General features: G+C 39.9%; 1 protein-coding gene across 2 annotated transcripts in view; it reads right to left on the bottom strand.

Annotated features, from left to right (window-relative positions):
- Positions 1 to 16,283, bottom strand: part of tnmd (tenomodulin) — a 67,880-nt gene extending 51,597 nt beyond the window's left edge. Inside the window, exons 1-2 of one of the 2 annotated variants that reach the window (XM_025910814.1) lie at positions 16,265 to 16,283; positions 16,052 to 16,158 (exon numbers count right to left, since the gene is read on the bottom strand). In XM_025910814.1, the coding sequence (XP_025766599.1) occupies positions 16,052 to 16,099 (48 nt within the window). In that variant the 5' untranslated portion in view covers positions 16,100 to 16,158; positions 16,265 to 16,283. Of the gene's footprint in view, positions 1 to 8,222; positions 8,358 to 16,051; positions 16,159 to 16,264 lie in introns of those variants that run through there. The other variant, XM_005467384.4, reaches the window with a different exon arrangement.
- Positions 16,284 to 23,305: the final 7,022 nt, after the last annotated feature.

Here is a 23,305-nt window from a genome sequence, read left to right as displayed (position 1 = left end):
ACAGGAGGTGGCCGACAACCGCTCCGTTCCGTAGTCGGTATCCGTAGCCAGTCTTGTTAATGATCTCACTGAGGGGGTTCAGGCCTATGCAGAACAGCAGTGGGGACAGAGCATCTCCTTGGTAGATCCCGCACTTGATGGTGACTTGTGCTATGGGCTTGGAGTTGGCCTCTAGTGTTGTGTGCCACATTCCCATTGAGTTCCTGATGAAGGCTCTTAGGGTCCTGTTGATCTTGTACAATTCTAGGCATTCCAGTATCCAGCTGTGGGGCATTGAGTCATAGGCCTTCTTGTAATCAATCCAGGCAGTGCACAGGTTGGTCAGCCTGGTCTTGCAGTCTCGGCTGACTGTTCTGTCTACCAGTAGCTGGTGTTTTGCGCCTCTGGTATTCTTGCCAATCCCTTTCTGTGCCCCGCTCATGTATTGAGCCATGTGCCTGTTCATCTTAGCCGATATGATGCCTGACAGGAGCTTCCATGTAGTACTGAGGCAGGTAATGGGTCGGTAGTTGGATGGGACCGGTCCCTTCTCCGACCTTCGGTTAGCCATTCCGGGTGTCTCTCGTTAACTAGCAGCTGGTTCATTTGTGCTGCCAGACGCTCGTGGAGTGCAGTCAGCTTCTTCAGCCAGTAGGCGTGAACCATGTCGGGCCCTGGTGCTGTCCAACTCTTCATACTAGAGACCCTTTCTTGGATATCTGCCACTGTGATGGTTACTGGACCCTGTTCAGGGAGGTCGCTATGGTCTGCCCTCAGATCCACTAGCCACTGAGCATTGCCGTTATGGGTTGCGTCCTTCTCCCATATGCTCTTCCAGTATTGCTCCGTCTCCAGCCTTGGTGGTGCTGTTCTGTTATTGTTCCCTGAGAGTACACCTTCGCTGGTTCTGTGGAGAACAGCTGGTTTATTCTCCTGCCTTCTATCTCTCTGGTGTACCTCCTCAAGCGGCTGGCCAAGGCTGTGAGTCTTTGCTTGGCAGTTTCCAAGGCCTCAGGTATGGACAGCTTGCTGTATTTCTTATGCACCTTCTTTGTCGCGCCTTTCTGCAACTCCGTTAGTTGGCTAACCTCCTCGTGCTACTTTGATCTTGCCCTCTAGCCTCCTTCTCCATGGAGGGTACTGCCCCTTGTGGCTGTTCAACTTGTAGCCAAGCATCTCACTGATCACTGCTGCCGTAGTGTAGATCAGCTTGTTAGTGTCGGTAATCGTGGTTGTAGGTATCATCCGTAGTGCTGCATTAACATCATCTAGCAGACCTTCTGAGGGTACTTCACGTAATCTTGGTAACCGGCTAGGGGGGGTCCAGGTTTCAAGCTTGGCCATGATCCTATCTTTCAGGTCAGTTCCTCTCGCACTCAACGATCCTTCTCCTATCGCACTTGGGGCTATGTACCCAATCTCGGGTGGGGGTGATGATATCTCCCCCTGACCTGGCGTCCTGACTCCTCCTTGCCATAGCATTTATGTTGTACCTCGTCAATCTCTAGCTGTGAGAGCAGTCCCTTCTTTCGAATGTTGGAACACTGAGCTACTAGTTGTTTCGCCGTCATTGTGGATGTTGGGTATCGAAGAATCCATAGGTCCCTCATCCTATTCATGTAACCCCTTCCGCCAGGGTTACTTGCGTAGTAGCATTCCAACAACGCCCTGTTTTCGTCTCTTGCCCACCGATGCCTTCTTGTTCCAGTAGCCCACTTGTCGTCAGGGTGCCCTGGTTCCTCAACACCTGACGCGGACCTTGTTGATCCGGGCGACGTCCGAGCCGGCATGCCTTCATATTTATCTGTCTCGCTCATGTCTGCGGTAGGCTCACTTTTAGCATAGGGGGTCTAGCCTTAGGACCCTTACTGGATACAGACGCCCCAGGCAGGAATCGAACTTGCGATCTTCTGCTCCAAAGGCGTGTAGTCTAACCACTACGCTATCCACTACAGCTGGATATATATATAGTGTTTCCATAGTTTTGTCTATCATCCTTGGAGATAAAGGAGTCAAACTGTCAGATATGCAACTAAAGCTGTAACAATAGGTTATCCCATAAGACCGCTGGTAAAATAGCATATTAGTTTTTGATATTGAGACTTATGGCTACATAAAATCTGGCATAAATATCTAATTATAATGAGCTTCATTACATTCCTGAAAGCTGAACTGCCTGGTTTACTTTACTCATTTCCTGTGTCAACACTTGAAGTGTCACAGGATGAAAGGTCCTAATTTAAAAAATGTGTTCTGCTGATTTTACACATTTTTTTTTTTTCCACCAATGAAGGAAAATGAAATAAAAATGAAAAGCAAGCCTGGTGGATCTAGATGTGCATGTAATTAAAATTAGCAACTTTTAATGTTTCCACAAGTTCTTATTTTCCTCACACTTTAAGAAGGTCTAATCAATTAATGTTATTTTAACGTTATTTAACATAAAGACATGCACCAGGCAGGGACCTAAAGGGATCATTTACATGCTGCTTCTCTCCTCACATATTGAGCATGGTGACTAACGGGGAAAACTTACAAAAGTCAATGCAACTTTTTTAATTACTGACAGAAATACAGCGGAGCACGCTGACATTTTTGAGATTAACTCATTTCTAAAATTATGATTCATCAGAGTATGTAATGACATAACGGCAACATCTCTATCCGCAGTCTCAAATATATTGCGAAAGGAAAGATGAACAGTGTGTTTCCAGTCTGCAGTTTCTGCTTTAGCATTGTGGCTGTGAATGCACGTTGAGGCTAGAAGAGATGCAGACTTACCGGGAGAGTGAAAGTGGATGTGAAAGCTCAATCACATTCTAAATTGTACAACAGAGCAGAGAGTCTACTTGGCAGTCACACTAGTGAGACAGGGAGGAAGGGGAAACAGAGTGTGGAAAAAGAAGGCGTGCATTTATGTCTGTTAACTCAGCACGGCGTGCATGCAAAATGCTGCACATGAGCTGCTGATGGATTGGCAAAATAAAGCGCTGACAATTAAGATGCTGATCTTTCCTACACAAATATTATTCAAGCGTCTAAAAATGAAATCACAAACACACTAAAATGCTCCCTGGCACAATGAATAACTCCCGGTGGGCTTTGCAGTGCTGTCACGCTCTCTGTTGCAGTCACCATCCCAGAAGAAAGGAATGTGTAACAACTGCCATGAAGCCTTCCTACCTCAGGCACTCCACTGGAAACAATTTAAAACAACTCTCTTTTGTTTTTCCTGGTCTGCCACCCTTCCCACCCTCCGCCTCTTCCCCGAGTAGAAGGCATAATGCATCATCTTAGGAGGGAGCCCACTGCGGCCTAATTTAACAGCCAGGGAGAAACACCAGTGGACACTGGCCTGCTAATGAATGAATGAGCCTGACATGTAAAATCAGAAAAGATTACTGACTGAGAAGCAGCCCTCCCAAAAGGTCCTGCCAAACCAGCTGTTTAGATAAGCCCTGTTGCTTCCTCTGAATAATAATTCCTTCACATCAGACTGAGTAAACAAACTCCTTACACTCCTGAGGAGAAGTTTGCATCGTCTTCTTTTATTCATTGAGAAAAAATAAGAAAAAAAGCAGCAGCAAGACAGAAAGACAAAAACATATCATGATCAAATCTTGCGTGTCCTCCCCTGCTGCATGTTGACAGCTGGACACTGTGGGGTCTGCTGGGTGTATACAGCCTATGAACGATAAATAAACAAAGGGGGTGGGGGGCCAGCCTTGAAAAGCCATACACCTGTGACCAGTGGAAAAGCACCGGGCGCAGCAGTGTTCATTAAAGAAGCCGGTCCTGACAGTGAGGCCTTTAAGAGGCCATCAGGAGCGACAACTCAGCAGCTACCTTGGGACCAGAGAGGGAAAGGAATCAAGGTGAGCAATGCAATTTCAGCTTGAATAATGGACCACTTTCCTCTGGTTTGACATTCATGTATTTCTCAGGCAGTTTTGCCATACAGACCAATAGCACCTGTGAGCCATTCAAGGTTCCCCACGAAAAACTGGTTTACAATGTCTACAGGCTCACAATTACTCTGGGTCTGCTGCTGGCTGCAAATAATCTTCCTGAAAGTGGTTCATGAATTAAAAATAGCACCAAATATATCACTTTTAATGACATGAAAATGTGGATTTTGTATACTATGTGCCACAGACTTTATGCACAGCATACATCACTGTCTAGATTTAATCCTTTTTTTGTCAGAAGAACTGTTTATAAAAATAATTTAATTAAGGCAAATTATTCTCACTTTTCTGTTGGATTCACCGCCAGATTTCATTTTCACAGAGTTGCTGATGTAAACTGGTAATAACAGAGGATTAATTTACAAGGAGGCAAAATCCCCCAGTGAGACTTGTGGCCCAGAACAATAATGAGCACATAGTAAACAGAACTTTGCCGTAAGCCAAAAGAGAATGCAGAGGCTCCTAATCTACACACCGAAACACACAGTGCACGCTGACACGCAAACAATCGCATGTAGACAAGCGCAACCACGCCCTCTCGCTCTCTCTCTCCCTCTCTATCGCAAACACAAGCTCACACAGGAGCACAGGAGAAAATGATAGCAGGGTATCTTCCCCAGGCCTCTGTAATAACATATGTTTGCAGGTAATTAAAAGAAGCTCTCCAGTGGTTATCATGTCATACTGAAAAACAATGCACAGAGCAAATTACCTTTATGCGGTTATTTATACCACATAAAGGTCACAATCCTTTGGTGAACTGTGAAAACACAAGCGTTCATGGCTGAAGTTGTGCTGTGGTTTTGACTTCTAATTGCGATGCTAAGGTCAGCGATCTATGTAATACGCGTTGAGTAATAAGTATGCGTGTTTTAGTAGCTTTTTGGATTTGTTTTTTAATAAAAGTACATAGTTTGCACTACCGACTGAGCACATACAGTGAGGGAGTTACATTTCTAAAATACTGGGTAATGAGGGAGTTACGTTACCCAGTATTATAGCAATAAGATCCATTCAGCTTCCTTTGGTGGTTAAATGCAAAGCTGTTGCTGTGTCCAACAAAGAGTGGCGTATTCACTGTAGGTTATTAAAAAGTAAAAACATGTCTTAAACATGTGCTCCGCCGTAGTTTTTATTTGAGCATAATTTTAGCTGTCGACATTCGAGCATCTACTTTGCACCTCTCGTATTCAGGATCTGTTAAAACAGCTGGAGGAAACAGTAAGAACAGGTTTCAAACTGTGAAGAGACCACATCAGGAATTTTCTCAACCAACTCGTTTTCTGCTTGTGAATCTTTTGCTTTACACTTTTAAAGTGTTATCTTTTTTTAATGAGTTCCTCATAAATGTGTTTTGTACTCACTTTAAAACGGAGTAGTTATTAAACTTCTGTTTTCTGGTGACACTGTCCAATCAGACTTTTTATTTAATTTTTTTTCCCCCATACTGGGTAATTACATTAATTGAATATTTGACACAACAGCTGATGATAACTTAACACAGTGTGAAGCTATTAGGACAAATTTGTGGTCAAACAGTTGCATATGCTTGTCTTTTTGTTGACGTGTAAGTCGTTTACTCTCGCTGTTTTGCACCTGAAATACATATCTGGCTCTAGTTTCCTAAAAAATAATTTAATTTGGCTTTATTTATCTTTTGATATTTGGCTCATAGTGAAAAATAAGACGTGTCACTTACTAATATTTACTGAAAGAAATTATCTGATATTTCATATATTGGTATCTTTTTTGGCAGATAAAGAACTCGGATTGGAACCTTTGCCAACACATTTTAAGACATTCCTAATTAGTGGAAAATGAGCCTGTAAGAAGGAATCTTATATCTCTGTGGAGGATTTTGGGATTGAATTCACCTACTATTGACAGTTGAGGTCGCCAAATCAAATACAGATGTTTTTGCTATGCTCTGTAGCGTTATTTATTCATACTATTCAAATAGTTTTGGTGTGTGTTGTCAAAGTTTGGTGTTATGAGCTGCTGTCTCCAGCAGACATCCCGATAGCCCATAGCAGTTGTGAGCAGTTGCGAACCAGAACGAATCAAAAGAAGGAAGCAGGTAGCTTACATTACAGCACAGCTGAGAGGGACACCATCACTGTTTACAACCTGTCTTCCTGTCTTGAATGTCAGCCTCTTATTGTGGGTAGATGCATTCTTCTGCCTAGTGCAGGTGCAGTACAGACGATACAGAAGTAAATAGACCCTACATGATAATGCTCACCTCAATGTTGAGTTTAAACAAGATTCAAATGCATGTTCTAGTTACTTGAGCACCGAAAGGCAAGTGCCATTCAGCATTCCATTATACTCAAGAGGAGTGTGATATCACTGCATTTAATATCTACAAAAATGTTTAACTCACAACAAAACAATCAAGGTGTATAAAAACAAAATTGGACCCGAGGTAAAACACGAATATTTGATATGAGGTGAATTTTGTGCATGTGCAGACTCTGTAGCCAATGTTGATTTGAACTCATTTGCATGCAGCTGGGGAACCAGAGTTACATGTACAAGCATGTGCAGCATTTGTCTCTATCAAAACCTATGTATTTCAAATGGGCACTCTCATAGAAACCTTATGCTTAAGCTGAATTTGAGCTATCCCCAGAATGCTGATCTTATTGTGCCCCATATAAAACAACCTCCCCACCCTCCCACACACAACTATTTCCTAAAATAGATTAGGATCCCTCCCCTCGGCTTCTAATGCTGTGCTCTGCTGCCCAGGGTCTATACACATAGCTGCCAGACACTGCTCAGGATTAGCTAGTGAGTCAAAAAGCATCCTGCTGCATATGATCTCACACCCTTTCACGAAGCGAGGCATTGGCTGCTACGAGGATGCAGGAGAATTAATCAATCCATCCACCAATCCACTGTTTCAATCAATTTCTTTATTTCCAGTGCAATGTTTGTAGCTTTGTTTTTATGAACACATAACTGAGTTGCACTGCGACTGAGGGAGCTTCCTTCCTATCTGACAGACAGGTGACTCTCTTTTGAAGTAACTCTGTCTCACTCCCTGATGTGGAGGCCAGACAATGAGCCTCCCCCCAGACCCTATTAAAGCAAAACCCAGGGTCCGCAGGTTTGATATTCATCGCCTGGGCAACCTCTACCATCAACACATTTTGTGCCACGTGAGAATGATCACAGCTTATTAAAGTGGAAATAATGACTGCTCTACCTCCGGCATGAAATATTTAACAAGGACAAAGGAGATGGCTCAAAGGTGATTCATATCTATGTTGAAAGGAGAGAACGTGGACAACACCGTCTTTACAGGAAGTGTAGCTGAACCTTGCTTAACCTGAGCTTAGAAGGGACTGTCTGCAATTGAAATTTGTACCTCAATGGAAGCAGACATAGAAGAACAGTGGCAGAGGATGTTGTGAATTAATGTTTATTAGCTATCAACGAAGATGTTGGTATAACAGCAGCAGACTATACATCCCTCTCTTCATTTCATGGCATTTAGAGTTCACACAAAGCAGCCTTATGATTTCAGGTTTGAAATATGTACTAATTTTTAACCATCATTTCATTTAAATCATTCTCTCTCGTTACCAGCTGAGCTCAGAATGTATAGAGCATCCAATTTCTAGATGTGAAATTATTGATGTACTGTACTTTTCCTTCTAGCCCGTGTAAATTAGCTTTTTTGGCCCCTTGGGAAAATCAGGGGAAAAGAGGAGAGTAAAAATATTCTCCATCAAGTGTGATTGAATTGGATTTTACAAGATGAATTGCCAGGACAAGAGTTTATCCCAATTACATTGCCAAGAGGCTTCAGTCCTGCTGCAGCCACTCTGGTCAACAGCAATTAGGGTCAGCTTTGAGTTATCACAGTTTGTCATTGTGAGACCATATTTACAGTGTGAGCAGAAAGCAGATAAATGCAACAGGGCAACATTTACAATAGTAAAAAGTGGTTTGTGGTTTGGGCCAAGAATTCATAAAATTACAGATCTGACAGCCAAAACACGAGCAGAGCAAAACACAGCTGTCTTTTCCATAGCCCACACATCTTTTAATCTACTGGAATACAATACAGACTGCAGAGACTGCCTCGAGCTCTTTTGTGTGGCCATCCATTTTCCTTTCTCACATAGTTTTTTTTTTCTTTGATGTAACCTGATGTGGAAACTCAGGGTGGCTTTCATCTGTCTCTCATGAAGAATCCACTTACCACAGATGGTGGCAATAAGGCTAATGACTGGCATATATCACGGAGATGATATTTAGTCTTACCTTCCCCAGGCTGGGGCCCCACAGATATCTCAGGCTGAAAACACAGAGAGCCAAAACCAGGAAGACCAGAGCGAGAATCAGAGCAATTCGCTGGTAGGTTTGGTACTTCGCCTTCTTCACTTTTCCAGCCTCAACCTGCAAAAGACCAACTTAAAATTATTAATGTGGTGCATTTATAAATGCCCCAAATATTAGCAATATTAGTCACCTGCTGATGGTAACTGAACAATAACAAATCAATTTGTCATTTTGGTATAGAAACAAAGGCCTAGGTAAGTAAAATCGCATGGCGCACACAGACCTGTCTGCAAACACACACCACCATTCCTCAGCAAAATGTAGTGAAACTGTGGGTGGGCCTTCAGCCTAAAAGTTGTGTCTACTGAAACATGTTGGCTGCAGCAGTGAAGCCCATCATCTTGGTTGAAGACAAGCATTCTCCACTTCTGGTTTGAGTCACACGTTTTCAAGTTTCACTACAGACTTGAGAGTAAATGGTGAGTGTTTGCAGACATTTCAGTGTCTTCCATGCAAACCTGTTTGAGTTCACAGGGTGACAGCTAGCAACCTTGAGCAACACATATTTTCCCCTAGCAACCAGAGGTTGCCAGGGGTTTTGACCAGTCTCTTTGCCTGTGTAACTGAGGCTGCAAAGGTGCTGGTATGACACAGGAAAGTTTCCACTTTTCAGTAGATGCTAAGCTAAAGCTGTGATCTAACTGTGCAGTTGTTTTTTCCTGTTCCTATTTCCAAATGTTAACAATTTTATTATTTTGTCTTGGCTCAAAAAACCAGAACAGAGAATGGGATTGTGAGGTATGGTGAGATTCTAGGGCACAAAAACTATGGTAAAAATTGAGCAGTATGAGTATATATATATTGCATATTTTTGTATTGCCTGTATTATGCAACTTAAACCAAATGAATGTGAATGTTGAATACTTATTTTGTTATCAAATGCCATAAATGCTCTTGCAAACAACATGGAGAAAGTTTTGCAAGTAAGAGAGTAACATGGAGGTTTTACATAACGTGGGCAGCAGCTGTAATAAGATCAAACATCAACTTCAGCAACATTTCCTGACAGATTGTTTTTTCCGGGTCTTTGTTTAGCTACATAAATACTTTTTTTTTTTTTAAAGCAAACCAGCCGATGAAATGCACCTTGGCGTAACAGAAATCAAAGCGACACAGACTGAGCGGTTTAACTGGAGGACAAATACATAGCAAGCTCTCCCAGGGAACAACACTGCACCCGCTATGCCACCAGACATCGCTGGCCAGAGATCAAAGATGGATGAAGCCATGCCACCCGATGTAGCTGCACAGAGGTCACAGGCAGATGAATCTTTGCAGAAGTCACAGTTGGGTGTTATACCAAAGGGCAACACCAGTGAACAGCAGGAATACAGTTTATGTAGCCACAGGTGGGCTGAAATTAATCACTTGTTAGTGAGAAGGATACTGAAGGAAAAGTTCAACCAGAAGTAGATGAAGAGTATTTCTTGACAGCTGACATGATCAAGTTTACACTTCTCTGCCTACCACAGATGGACCAAAAAAAAAAAAAAAAAAAAAAAATCAGAATCAGAATACTTTATTAATCCCTAGGGAAACTATGTAGGTTACCTCTATAGATGCTCCTCTGTACACCTTATGCTGGATTATGCTTCAAACAACGCTTTCAGAGATGCTACAGCTGTGAAACTCTGGTGCACTTGCTACACAGACATTACTTTTGACAATCATGTAGCAGTTATTGTGGACTGTCTTGAAATTTACATTTAGAAAGCACCAGATCTGAAAGCTAGAGCAGAGATTTTTTCCACTACAAGCACACATACATTCTAATGTTTCTTATTGGCATTACACTACAGGGAGACATCACATCGTAACGCTGTGGAAGTCATATCACTGGCAAACATGTGACTAAGAACAGTGGCCTTCTTCATAACATATTACATGGAGATTTTGTTGGCAGATTATGGATTTGACATGAGGGACTGCATAGGAATAGTGCGTGCAGAACTAACAAAAGAGAGTGATTCGGTGCATATGCAGGAAACACAAGTGTGGCCATACAAGTCAGAATGGCATTCTTTGATTTTCCCTGAAGGGATTATATTTGTGCTGAGCAACAGCTAATATATATTCCAGTGTTGTTATGAAACCAAAAACCATAACATAAAATATGAATGACTGTGACCTGCATATGCTGCATTAACAGCATTATGCAACATATGTGTTTCTATATTAAAGGATGGGGAAAATATATTCATGGAGCTATTATTGTCTTATGAAATATAGAAAATGCAAATATGTGACTGGTTTATGGCAACAATGTAGTACAAGTTTGGGATCCCATCAGCTGGTTTGCTGACTTACTTCACTGAGAGCAAAGACAACTTTTTCAGCGCTGTCATGGCCAAGTTTTGTGTTTCTGTCTGCCAATCATTTGCATGAAAAAAAGGTTATAAATGGTTACATCATCATTAAATGATACCTGGCTGTTATTTGACAAATTCTGAGAAATTTTATCCTTTAGAAACATCATAATTTTCAGAATTTTCCATGATGAAGAAAAAGACGACAGGCGGTCCAGTTTGGGGCAACCCATTTTTCTCCTCAAGAGTTTTAAGGGAAGTGTGGTGATTTTTCAGCTGAGAGGAGTTTGTTGGTGAGTTTTGCTTTACTTAAAAGAATGAAGATATTGTTAAAAAAAGTTCCTCTATGTATGGACATGAATCCAACCAAGAGCTGTAAAAGCATCACTCATTTGAAGAACTGAGGCTACATATAGTACCTTCATATAAAGAATCTTTTTATAGTTGTTGATATAGTACATATACAACACGTTTAAATAAAGTTGCAAAGCACCCTTCAACTTCTGACTGTTGAGATGTCTGAGACATGTAAACGAGTAATGTAACAAAAGAAAAACATTAAAAAATTAATACATCTTCTATGCAGTATGTAAAAATAAAAACCTAACTGAAAACATATTACATGGAAAGGTTAATAATGCCACTTCAATTCAAATAAAGGAAGAGGCAAATAATTTAAAAAAGGTAAAAAGAAGTATAAAAGACACAAACTATACAAAAAGTTCATCAGTCTGAATGTGGCTTGGAACCATTTGTTCAGGAGGCATAAATGGGTCCTGTGAACAGGTGATGGAACCTCTCAATTGCACACGTTTTGGTGTCACAAGTAGAACATTTGCTACTGCAGTTTGTTCATATTCTGTGTTTATTGGTCACTTTGCAAGGCAGTTGTAACTTGGTTAAAGGCTTAGACTGTGGTGTTGTGGAGACTGTAGAAAAACCTTGGTGAAAAATGCTTTTCCTTCTGACAGAGCTGCTGTCCAAAAGTCCACATCTGGTAAGACACGAACCACAGCACATTCAGTCGGCATCCAAACTACAAAGTTGCAACACTTTGACCAAGTTTGTGTTTGGGCACAGCTGTAGTACTTCTGCATCCAGTTTAAGTCGCTGTTATCTGAATGGGCCTGCAGAATGGAGTTGTTACTGTACTAAATAAAACAGACAGCCTTTCTCAAACAATGCCTGAAATACCATGAATTTCTTTGAATGAAGCTTTTAGTCTAACATGGGTCTGTTTTTCTATGCAGTGGTAATCTGATGGCAATTGCTGTTTTAATAGTGGCCCACACCCTCCTCACAGTTAACAATAGCTGTTCTGGAAACAGTGGTGGACAAATGTCATGGGTATTTGAAGATGCTATTATTCCAGCTCTTGATTTCCACCAAACAGGGGATGAATACCTATCTCTGAGCTTTCACCACACCTGCCTCTGTCTCTGTTACTGTGTAAGAGGCTCTCACAGTCACAAAGGTGCAGTAGGGACATTGGCAATACACATGGCTTAAATGAAAAACAGCCCGGTTGTGAGTGAGCAAAATCTGAAGTACGGTGACAGGTCAGAAAGTGTGGGCTTGTGCCCACACGGACTTGTGCGGCCAGCACATATCCCTGACATTCAATTCTCTACACTGATGCACTTACCATGTGCCTTTTTTTTTTTTAGCTGTACCTGAGGACGAGTCTGTCTTGTAGTCCACCTCAGTGTAGACCTTGTCCACATCAGTGGGCATCATCCAGTAGGCTGGAAGGTCAGTGACTGTTTTGGTCTCCTGGATCCAGCTTTTAAACAAAAGAGCCCCGACATGTGGCCGGCCAAGCATGTACAGCACTACACTTGGCCACTCAAACCGGTTTGAGCAGAGGTTCACTGAAGCATTGATAATACAAAACATAAGCCACAAATAATATAAATAATACAAAAAAAGAATAATGATGAAAAAGGCTGAAAATAACCTCCTATTTTACTTGATATTAATACAGACACTAGTCAAAAACAGTATTAAAAAAAAATAACATGTCTTTGCAGGAGAACACACCGACTGAAACAACCAAAATGTGCCCTAGCTGAAAGACAGTCTCTAATGATCGGGGGTTAAAAAGGGAATGCCGTTCCTGCACCTTCAGTTAATCTGTAATTGAATCTGACAGACAGATTGTATACATAGTACAGCTGAGTAAGTTAATTTTTTGTCTGCTGCTCAGTTACTAACTTATGACTTGCTCATTAATAAACTAATGCCATTCAATGGTGACTCGTCTACTTTCAGGAAATCCTTTTTTCTTCTTATCCCTGCCATGCTTCATGGTGCAGATGTCAATAAAGTTGTGGTTACTGTGCTTCAGCATTGAACTAGATGCTAAATCTCAAACAGCTGAAGTAACATCAGCTTGTGAGAAAAAAAGTTAATATGTAATAACTTCACTCTCAGAGGCAGGGAAAATGCAAGAAAGAGATGACAGGAGAGCAAGATGAGTGTTTTTTTTTAACGATTAGCTGGTTTATTTCATGAACTGGACATTTACATTTTGCATAATTTTCTAGCTCATGCTAGATTTGTTTAATTAGTTAATAACAATTCATGTACCACCTTATTATTCAACTTATAGCTTGCTGAATTAATTTGCCTAAATCCAGAAAGAGCAGGAAACCTCAGAGCAGCAGTACAGGTCAGCCTGTCTGTACAGAACACAAATCTACTGGAGCTCACAGCACAAATTACAATGTGAATGATTTCTAAGTGATTCTTTCTCCCATGCTGCACCACTACACACAATCTTAGGGTTTCCCCCCCGCCTCCCAAATCCCACTTTAACCCCTTGTAATGACTAAATGCGATAGAGTGTTTGCTTTAGTGTACAGATCAAAGAGATGTCTATGTGGTGGTGTGGATTACCTACTATGCTTTTTTAGTCACTGACTGAAAATCTGCAGCTACTTATCCCAACAGTTAGTAAATTGAAGGTGGGCCTCGAGAGATTTGTAATTTATGCAGTGCTCAGGAAATAAGCACAGGTGGAAAACACATCTGAAAATTGTAGTTGCAGCAGCTTGTTGAGATCACCAGATCACTCTTTGTATTTTGTAAAGGTTGGCCTTGCTCATTTTCAGTTAGCTTTAACCTGCTATTATAGGTGTACATAACATAAGCTGAAGTTCTGTAATTGGATATTTCTTGCAAAAGGCCGTTTGGGACTTGAGTTGATTTCTCCTTCTAATATTTTTATGTACACGGTTTGCACATTAAACTTTTTTTTGTCAAAGAACTAGCTATTTTCTGAAGCAGTTTGTCTGCTATAATGCCTGAAATTGCTACTTCCACTATCATTTCATTGTCTCAGTTTCCTATTTATCAGTACAGCATTTAACCCAAACAGCTGCCATTTCATCTGGCTACTCCGAAAAATGTATCCACCACTCAGGATCCTGATGACAAAAAAATATAGCCATCCCTGTGCCAGGCGCAGGGAAGAACAGATTGCTACACATGTCACAGAAAGGTTACAATTATTAAACTTTTCTTCAAATTAAAACTCTGCCTGCAGTAGTCAATTCCCCAAGCTTAAGGCCACAAATTAATAAAGACAGGCTTTTGTTCCACCAGAGCTCAGGCAGGGAGAAAATGAAAGCTACTCATTCACACTGGAGCCCTTTTGAAGGTCTCAGAGGACAACAGAAAAGCAGATATGTCCAAAAAAAAAGAGGAAAAAAAAAGAACCAACTTCAGTTAGCAAAATTAATCCTGCTTATCTTGTCTTTTAAATGATGATAAAGCAGCTTTCTTTTTCTATTGTGGCTGTGGTTGTTATAGCATTTAACCCTGGCAGATTAGGTAGCATTTTAACATCTGTGTAATATGCAGGAATTATTTAAAAATAACAGTGGTATGGCTTTTTTTAAACCTTTGACTGGTATGCTGATAAAAGATTAGCCACAATTCTTCCAAATAATGCATTTGTTCTGGACTTATTTCCTTATTTTAAATTGCAGGATATATGTGGCATGACTAACAGGAAGGCGAATTGAATTTCTGGTAGCTAAATGCATTAGCAGCTTAACTTTAGGAAAGACACAGAAATCATTATTCAAGATAACTCCTTATAAACCTGAATTATACTTTTGCTATTATTGAATAGCCACTGTTCATTTGACATATTAGGAACAGTAGCCACAAAAATGTGAGGTGCAAGTGTTGTACATTCCTAGGGCATGATGAAAAACAGAGGGCTACTATCAGGGAGCCAGAAATTCCTTGCACTATAAATTTCTCAGGAAGAAAAAAAAAAAAAAAACGGTGGCTGAAATCGTCTGCTCTCCTGTGGCAGGTTGCATAAGCAGTGGAAACTTAACAAGAGGACAAACCTCTCTCTGCCTGTGCTTTGAATATCGAATACTCAGAGGAAGAATGTAGGATTGAAAGACAGACAGACAGACAGAAATAAAGGCACGGATGGAGACAGAGTAAGCAGTCTGAGTGCACAGCACCCGCCAACTAGTGTTTAAAGGTTTAGGAGTTCAGAATCAGCCAGGCAATTCCTCTTGAGCTTTGTGAGGAAGAGTGCCTGGAGCCCCCTGCTGTTATCATGCAAAGAGTGAGCACTTTCATGCGAAAACCCCCACAACAACAACAAAAAAGGTAGCCCACGTAAGCAACAAGCAGAGGCAGGGGTTTATCACACTGGGCCACACTCATATGAGCATTTTAATTCCTGCTAAAGCAATTCTGTAATACAAGTCAGACGCCACAGGTGAGTTTTTTTTAATCATAACTATTCACTTACCGTGTATTCATCATGAATATCTGCAGAACAAAATGTCATCATTTCTTTGATGCACGGTAAAAGAGTTCACTTTTGTCATACATACAGAAAAAAATATAATATTACTCCTCTATGAATGTATTTACCCCTGTGCTCATTTTTTTGTTGCAAGTTCTCTCCAACAAATTAAGTGTGTGAGAAAAAAAGTAGCAGAAGAAAGATCTCAGAGCTGAAAATCCTGCCTGTCTTGGTCCTTTATAATAAAGTCTGAAATAAAGACATTTCTTGGTGTATATTTGTATGCTCCTTTCATTTGAGGCAAGGATATTATAGATATAAAGCAAATAAAATGGTCCAGATGAGACTACATATGAGAGTGGAAATAAAAGAAGAAAGCCAAGGTGAAAAGCCAATCCAAAAAGATTTAGATGAAAAATTTAATATTCAGGGCAAAACTCTCATCACTCAGCAAGAGATCAAGCCACACTTCTTGAATAAAAAAAGAAAAAGAAAAAAGGAAACTTAAATCTGAATGATTATATTTCTTTTTTAAAGTCACTAATAAAACTTTTCTTTGGACTTTAGAGAGCTTAAATTCTACATGGGTTAAAAAAAACTCAATAATTGATTAAATGTAATCAATTAATTGCTATAAATCAATAACAGGAAGAAATCTGACTCACATCTTTCCACAGAAGCTGTTGACTGCTGGATTGACTGCTACCCTCCATGATGCAAAGCCACAGGATGAATCTTTCCGATCCTCTTAGCTGGGGAAAACACTAAGGCTCTGTAAGGCAAAGAGTCTCAGCTTCATTCCATTGCTATAATTTGGGAGGGTGCTGAAGGGGAGGGAAGTTTCAGATGGAGTGGAATTACTGAAACATTTGTGATACCCATTAAAAGCAAGGCAGATGTCTCTCCTCCCTGCCTTTTTCCATTTCAAAGGTGAAGAACCACAAAAGATTTCAAGCTGAAACACAAACCCTCTGTTAAATAAATTACATACTACACTGGGATGAAAAATACTGTGATGTTTCACTCAAATCATTCCTAGTTGGAGGACATAGAGTTTGTAGGCGATAAATGTATGTGTGTAGGTACACCATGTTGGTACAATTTGTATTTTTTTCTGTATTATTGTCTGAAGGATCAAACAGAGTTCAAGTACCTTCTCTCTGCTTTTTTCCCGTCATGGGTCTGAAACAAAAAACAGGTTTAGCAAACAAGAGCTGAGCTGACTGAATAGCAGCATAACAAAAGAATCAGCCCTATAAAATGAAAATAATTTGCACTTGTGCACATACAGAAAGAAAGTGGGAATGAAGCAAAGGCATAGGTCGGTTCGAGGCATGTTTTAAGACATACTGCATTGCATTACTTCTGTTCCTCCATCCGAGAAATCGTCACAGTCTATAAAAATGCAAATATTGCTCATTTCAAAATCTCTTACTTCACTGAAAACTTTGCTCATAAATAATTTTTTACAAACTTTCAGTCTAGTGACATAACAAACTAAGCACCTTTAAAAATGCCACATTATGAATTCAAGTTGATTATTACAACACAAAACACTCAAACATGCCTTTCTATGTATACATTTTGTGTCAGGCAAGGCAAGATTTTATTGTGGAAAGTCTGTCTGTTGTTGCTGATGATTTTTGCATGCATTAAATAAAACAGTAACTGAAGCTACTCAAATATGGACAACCTAGAACTTTATACAGCTCTTGGCGTGCTTAATAATCGTGTATGTACCCATTTATTTCTCTCAGCCGTCTGGCTCACCATAGCATTTGTTTTTGAAAGTGTCACTGCGACTGTGTGAGATTGCTCCTGCAGGTTCTTTGGCTTTCTGGTTAGTGCTGTGGTGGAAAAGTTCACAATACTTAATTTGAGTCAATAGTCCACATTGGTTTTTAGTTCCTGTCGGTAATTCATGGTTTGTTTCGAGCTTAAGTGCATGTACAATACCCACCTTTTATCTTTAAAATTACCATTAGTGGTGTTCGAACTTAAAATAAACACAAAGAAAGAACTAAAACACCATGACAACCAGTCTATTCTGCAAACTCATTCACTGGCAGTTTGGAATTTGTCATTACAAAACTGTATGGAAAAGACTCTGGTTAATAACATTAATAAAAATAGTTAATTTCAGGTCTGTGAGAGGACAGAAATAACCTTAAGTTGTGCAACATCACATTCAGTTCTTTTTCTACAGAACTCAAACATGCAATTTTAGGTGTCTTAGGTGTAAGCACCATTATTTGATGACACTGAAAGTCTGTTGGAAACAAAACAGTTTCAACTCCTAAATAAACAGAGAAGCATTACAGGAATGTGTGTTTATTAATGTCTTACAGTAAATACTGAGTAGTGACACTGTTTTATCAGGAATTGCCCAACATTTTATTAGTGACACCTATTCAATTGCTCCTTTTGGAAATACCATAACCAGCTGGTCTCATGGTGGTAATTCAATGCATTTAGGCCTGTAGATGGTTGAATTTAAGAGTTACCTAAGCTCTTAATGCACATTGGTTTTGAATATTTGATTAAATTGACCTAATGATACTGCAAGAGGATAATAATGGTTTGATTTTTTTCTGTAATTGCAGCATTGTTGTAGACCTTAGAGATGAACCACAAATGGTGTGAAAAAAATGCTCCAGAGTTGTGGCTGCAAAAAACCAAACCAACTCAAATAAACAACAACAACAACAACAACAACAACAACAACAACAAACCCACATGGAAAGCTGTGAACACATAGAATAATTTGCTGCGTGCCTTCTGTTACACAGCAAACATAATTTGTATCATTTTATTACATTTGTAACATCTAATGACTCATTTCCCATTTGGAAACACTAACTTTAGACTCTTCTTCCTAGTCCTCCCGTAGGCCCCTGGATACTGTGATTATGTTTGATTTGTTTGCATACACAGACACAAACTGTCCTTCTTCTTTCTGTGACAGGCAGGATAACTTTAAAAAGGATTTAATCCAAGTGGCAGTACACATTTGATGACAGGACAACATATTCTTTCAAAACCCCACTGATGGGACTCATCACTGAGGATGCTAGAAAAAAGAAGCTCTGAAACAAGTTATATTTGAACCCAAATCAAATCTGTTTTGTATAAATGTAGCCAGCCTAACAAGGTGCCTAAACCTCCTTGGTGAACAGCAAATAAATAACCAGCAAATGAAAAAGCAGGTGTTAAAAGAGTACCAAAAAAAAAGTGAATAAAGTTGTGGGATTCTGATTATAGTCTTTGAAAGACAAAGATGACTGCTACCATCAGCACTTCCTGCCATATATGCTATACATACATGGACATGAAAAGTGTCTTGTATACTGCCACTTTGTTAGGTACAACCGTTCAACTGCTTCTGTTTAATCCGTTGTTCACATTGTGATTGATTGCACTGAGATGCTAAAATACCAAGTATGCAGAAGAGCATCTCTGAATGCACATCACGTTGAACCCTGAAGCTGATTGGCTACAGTAGCCAGTGTTGGTCAAGTTACTTGAAAAAAGTAATCAGTTACTAATTACTGATTACTTCCCCCAAAAAGTAATCCCGTTACTTTACTGATTACTTATTTTCAAAAGTAATCAATTACTTAGTTACTTAGTTACTTAGTTACTTTTTAAAAACACGATTTACAACCTGAATAGGTGATAAAGCGATAGATCTTTCAGCCCAATTCTACTTTTTCTGCATAATTCATCATACAAAATGTAATCAAATGGAAAAGTCTCTTTTTAAAACTTGTTTTATTAGTTTTAATCTTTTAACTTTATGCATCAAGCAAAAATTAAATTATATGCAACATTCTCTGACTGGAAGAAATTTGTTTAACATTTAAACCTATTTTCTGCACATTCCAGCACATAAAATAAAAAATTTTTTATGTTTACACTCACTCTTTCAAATAGATGCAAGTAAAACACAGCAGAAAATAAATAAAATCAAAGACTAGCGGTCCTGTTGCTCTATTTTCACCTGTAAAGCAGGACTGGGGTAGGCGGAGGAGGTTTACCCTGGTGCAGGTGTGCCGCGGCGGTCAGTGGAAGAATCCGCGAGTTTCTCTGTGAATTTCACATTACGTCGTAGTACACTCGGTGCTTGCTTGGAAGTTTAGGGGTTTTTTCGCTGTAAAAAGAAGTTTTCTTCCCACGCACAACGGACACTAATGTTTTTGTCACTTTTTATGGAATCAAACTCAAAATAAGGTCAGTACTTCCACACTTTAAACGCTGCATGATCTGCAGACAGCTGTTGTCACGAACGTCGCACTCGCTTACGTCACTGTCATGAGACGTTCTCGCAAAAAAATCACGGTTTTAGTAACGCAGTAACGCAGCGTTCCTACGGGAAAGTAACGGTAATCTAATTACCGTTTTTGCAATAGTAATCCCTTACATTACTCGTTACTTGAAAAAAGTAATCAGATTACAGTAACGCGTTACAAGTAACGCGTTACTGCCCATCTCTGACAGTAGCAGATGACCGGACTCGTCTGAGAACAGAAAAATGAAGACTACAATTTGCACAGGCCCACCAAAACTGGACAACAATGAATGATGATGGTTGTGGGCTGGTAGTGGTGGTGTAATGGCGTGGACTCTTTGCAGTATTTCTTCTTTGCATTTTCAAAGAAATTTCTTTTATCTACTTGAATGTAATTTATTATGGTGTAGGACTGCCATCGGTGCAGTGCATCTATATTGTAGTTAATGATACATCGACAGTATAGTTCGCATTTTAGCATCCTATCAGTAATCAATCAGTTGAGATTTCTCACTTATTTCTTAGCAACTATTCAGCAGGTTGTGATATTTATAGTAAAATTTTAGCAAATTTCTCAGCTTTATTATCATTTTGCTGCCATTATGAAGTGATGTTTTCTTTGCAGCTTGCTGTTGTTTCCCAGTTTTATCCCAGGAAGTGTAAAATAAGCAACTAATTTTATATGAACTCATCCTGGAGGACTGAAGGATCAAAGCATACCCATGATTTGGTGATTTCTATGAACTGACTGTCTGTTTTCATGTCATCTGAGATGGCATACAAAGCAAAAGCTAAAAGGTGTGATAAAATATTTTGAAGTAATCCCGGTTTATTAAAAACACAATTTCACAACCTTAAAGCTCCACTTCACACTAGATTTACAGAAGTGAAAACCGTCGGCTTGGTCAATACCAGCTGAGGTGGAACATTCCGGGTAAAATTGGTCAACCTGCAAGCCTTTAGTGTGGCAGACAACATTTGAGCACATATTAAGTCTGTCAGATCTGATGGCTGTGGGACCTCGTCAGCTCTTTCCCATTGATAGAAATCTTCACAATTACTGTGACATTTTGCTTGGGTAAATCAAGTGGCAGGGCTTTCAGGAATAGTGTTGTGTCAGCAGCAGTGTTGAGCATCCTGGGACCCTCATTCCCCTGATAGCATTCAGCACCAGACGGAGGCTTTGACACCCACAGAATAGAATAAACAGCAATTTAGTTTGGAGTATACACCAGATACTCAGAGATTAGAGCAGAGGTTGATAGTAGCAGCCTTAGCAAACCGGTAAGACTTGCAAAATAAACATTTACTCTGTCCTCATGCTTCCATCCTGATAGCTTTGATAGAAATTTTATTTTGTATTTGTCACTTTTCCAAACACAGATTGAGCACCGTAACCACCAGTGAGGCCCATTACAAAACCAACAGGCCAAGCTGGATTCTGGGAGTTTTGTTTTATTCTGTGTGTGGCTTTTTTTTTTTCCATATAAATTGACTGTTTTCTGTCAGACAACAATAGTTCTGCTCAAAAGAACTTGTACTTTAGGCAGACGCTTCCACTGGTACAGTTTTCTCTATTTTGCAGTGGCCATCTGGAAAAAAGATGTTCCTTGTTTGCTTTAAAAAAACAAACAAAAAAAACCTCTTAAGCCAGCTTCTAAACCCTTGTGGAGCTTCTGTCACTCAGAGAGAAAGCTGTGTTGGAGACCCACACATTTCCATCATGCACATCCACATTCATTAGCAGCCTCTTCCCACATGAAGAGACTGTCACAGCTAAAGGAGAAAAAGATGCAAAAAGAATATGCTGAAGAGAGATTGAAATATAGGGGGAAAAATGAGCAGGGCTGAGATTTCCCTTTTCTTGTTCTCTATTTCTCTGTCTCACACAGGCAAAAGCACCTCGGCGGATTCAATTCTAGTTTCGAGTATAGAAACGAGGTCCATACAGGTCAATTGTGACACATAATCCTGTGTGATTTCATTATCTGCCTCCTGCCTCGATGCAGCTATACCACCTTAGAGGAAGGAGAGGTGGGGCAGACCGGGTTCATCATGGAGAGGCAGTCACGGCTTCTGACTTGGTCTAGATGAAAAATCTGAGAGCTTCCAGTCGTCCGTCATCTTTCAGGATTCTCCTCATGCTTCAGTGACTGTGGGAAGGAAGTGCACCTCTGCACAGGAAGTTTCACAGCACTCTGTTTCCCAGGAGTCGCTTGGCTCTTCAGTAGACTGTAGCAAACGCCTGACACATTGTGCTGATATAATCCTGCAAAATCTTAAGAGAAAAATGCTCGGTGAGGTCCAGCAAAGAAGCAACACTCACGCATTAAATCCTGATGCTGTTTTTAATGCATAGGCATCAGAATATGTGTCAGTATTTAATGCTATTTACCTTGTACTTAAAAAAAGCATTATTTACTAAAATCTGAAAATATACTGTCCAATATATTTATATTCAGTCAATACAGAAATGTAAAAAGTGGTATAAATAATGCATCCATAGCAATGCATAAAATAACAAACATCTATTAAAATATTCTTCTCCAAACAAAGTCTTTCATCCTAAATTCATCAGTATGCGAAAAGTTGAAACTCGCCTTGTCAATACAAAGGAGCAAGGTCTGTATTTGTTTTCCAACACAGCTTTTCAAGTGAGACCAACCAGCCCATTCTCATTCCAGAGAGAAATGCACAAGGTGTCCTTTGCTTTTGGAGTTGTTGTTGTGATGCAGTGGGTCAAGGCAATGTTCTCACTTCCAGCCAGCATGTATACTTGTTCAGGACCACATCACTTGGGCATAGCTTAACCCAAACCATGATCTTTTCCTAAACCCAAGGAATAGTTTTTAGTCCTTGAACCAAAAAAAAAAAAGAAAAGCAGAAAGTAGATAAAAATTGAACTAATCGAGGAAAGTGCAACAACAAACCAAAATACAAACTGTGACTTAACAGGTAATCAACCTTGAAAAGGTGGGGGTAAAGGTCAGGGGTGAGGGGCATTTGGAGCGTTAAGTATCAAAGTGAGTCAATTAGTGAAAACTATGTAAGCCACAAAAACTTTAATTGCTCCTAATTTATCTGAACACACTTCAGACTCCATCAGCTGCTTAGCACCTGCATCACCAGTATCCTGAGTAACACCATTACATCACTGCAGGTGATTGTGTCCAGATGAAGTGCAGTGGTAACTGAGCTAAGATTAGCCAAATCACCATCTTGAGCTTGGTTGTTACTGTCATGACTTATTGTCAATATGGGCGCAACTTTTTTTATGTCCATATTAATGGACTCGACCTGGCTTTTAAATAACTGATTAGCTAACCACATATTGGAGAGTGTAGCTGTTTTGGTTTGCTAGTTGCCTTATTTTGCATAGTAGGATTAACCCTTTCATAAATTTCTTTATATAACAGAATTGTTTAAATGACTTGTACATTTGAGGAAACATTTTTTTCAGTCTGTCACGACACCAAAGCCAAAAAGTAAAGGAGACCTTGGCACAGGGATGGCAATTTACTGGGCCATACTCTATGCTTTATCATGATGGTTTTCCATGGGACAACAGCAATTGTGCTCTGTCTCATAATACCTAACTATAAGGTTGCAGAGTACTTCCATCCGTCCATCT

The sequence above is a fragment of the Oreochromis niloticus genome, linkage group LG2, assembly GCF_001858045.2.
Source record: "Oreochromis niloticus isolate F11D_XX linkage group LG2, O_niloticus_UMD_NMBU, whole genome shotgun sequence".
NCBI lineage: Eukaryota > Metazoa > Chordata > Actinopteri > Cichliformes > Cichlidae > Oreochromis > Oreochromis niloticus.
Note: the sequence above shows the minus strand (reverse complement) of the source record. Positions and strands in the feature narration are given on the sequence as shown.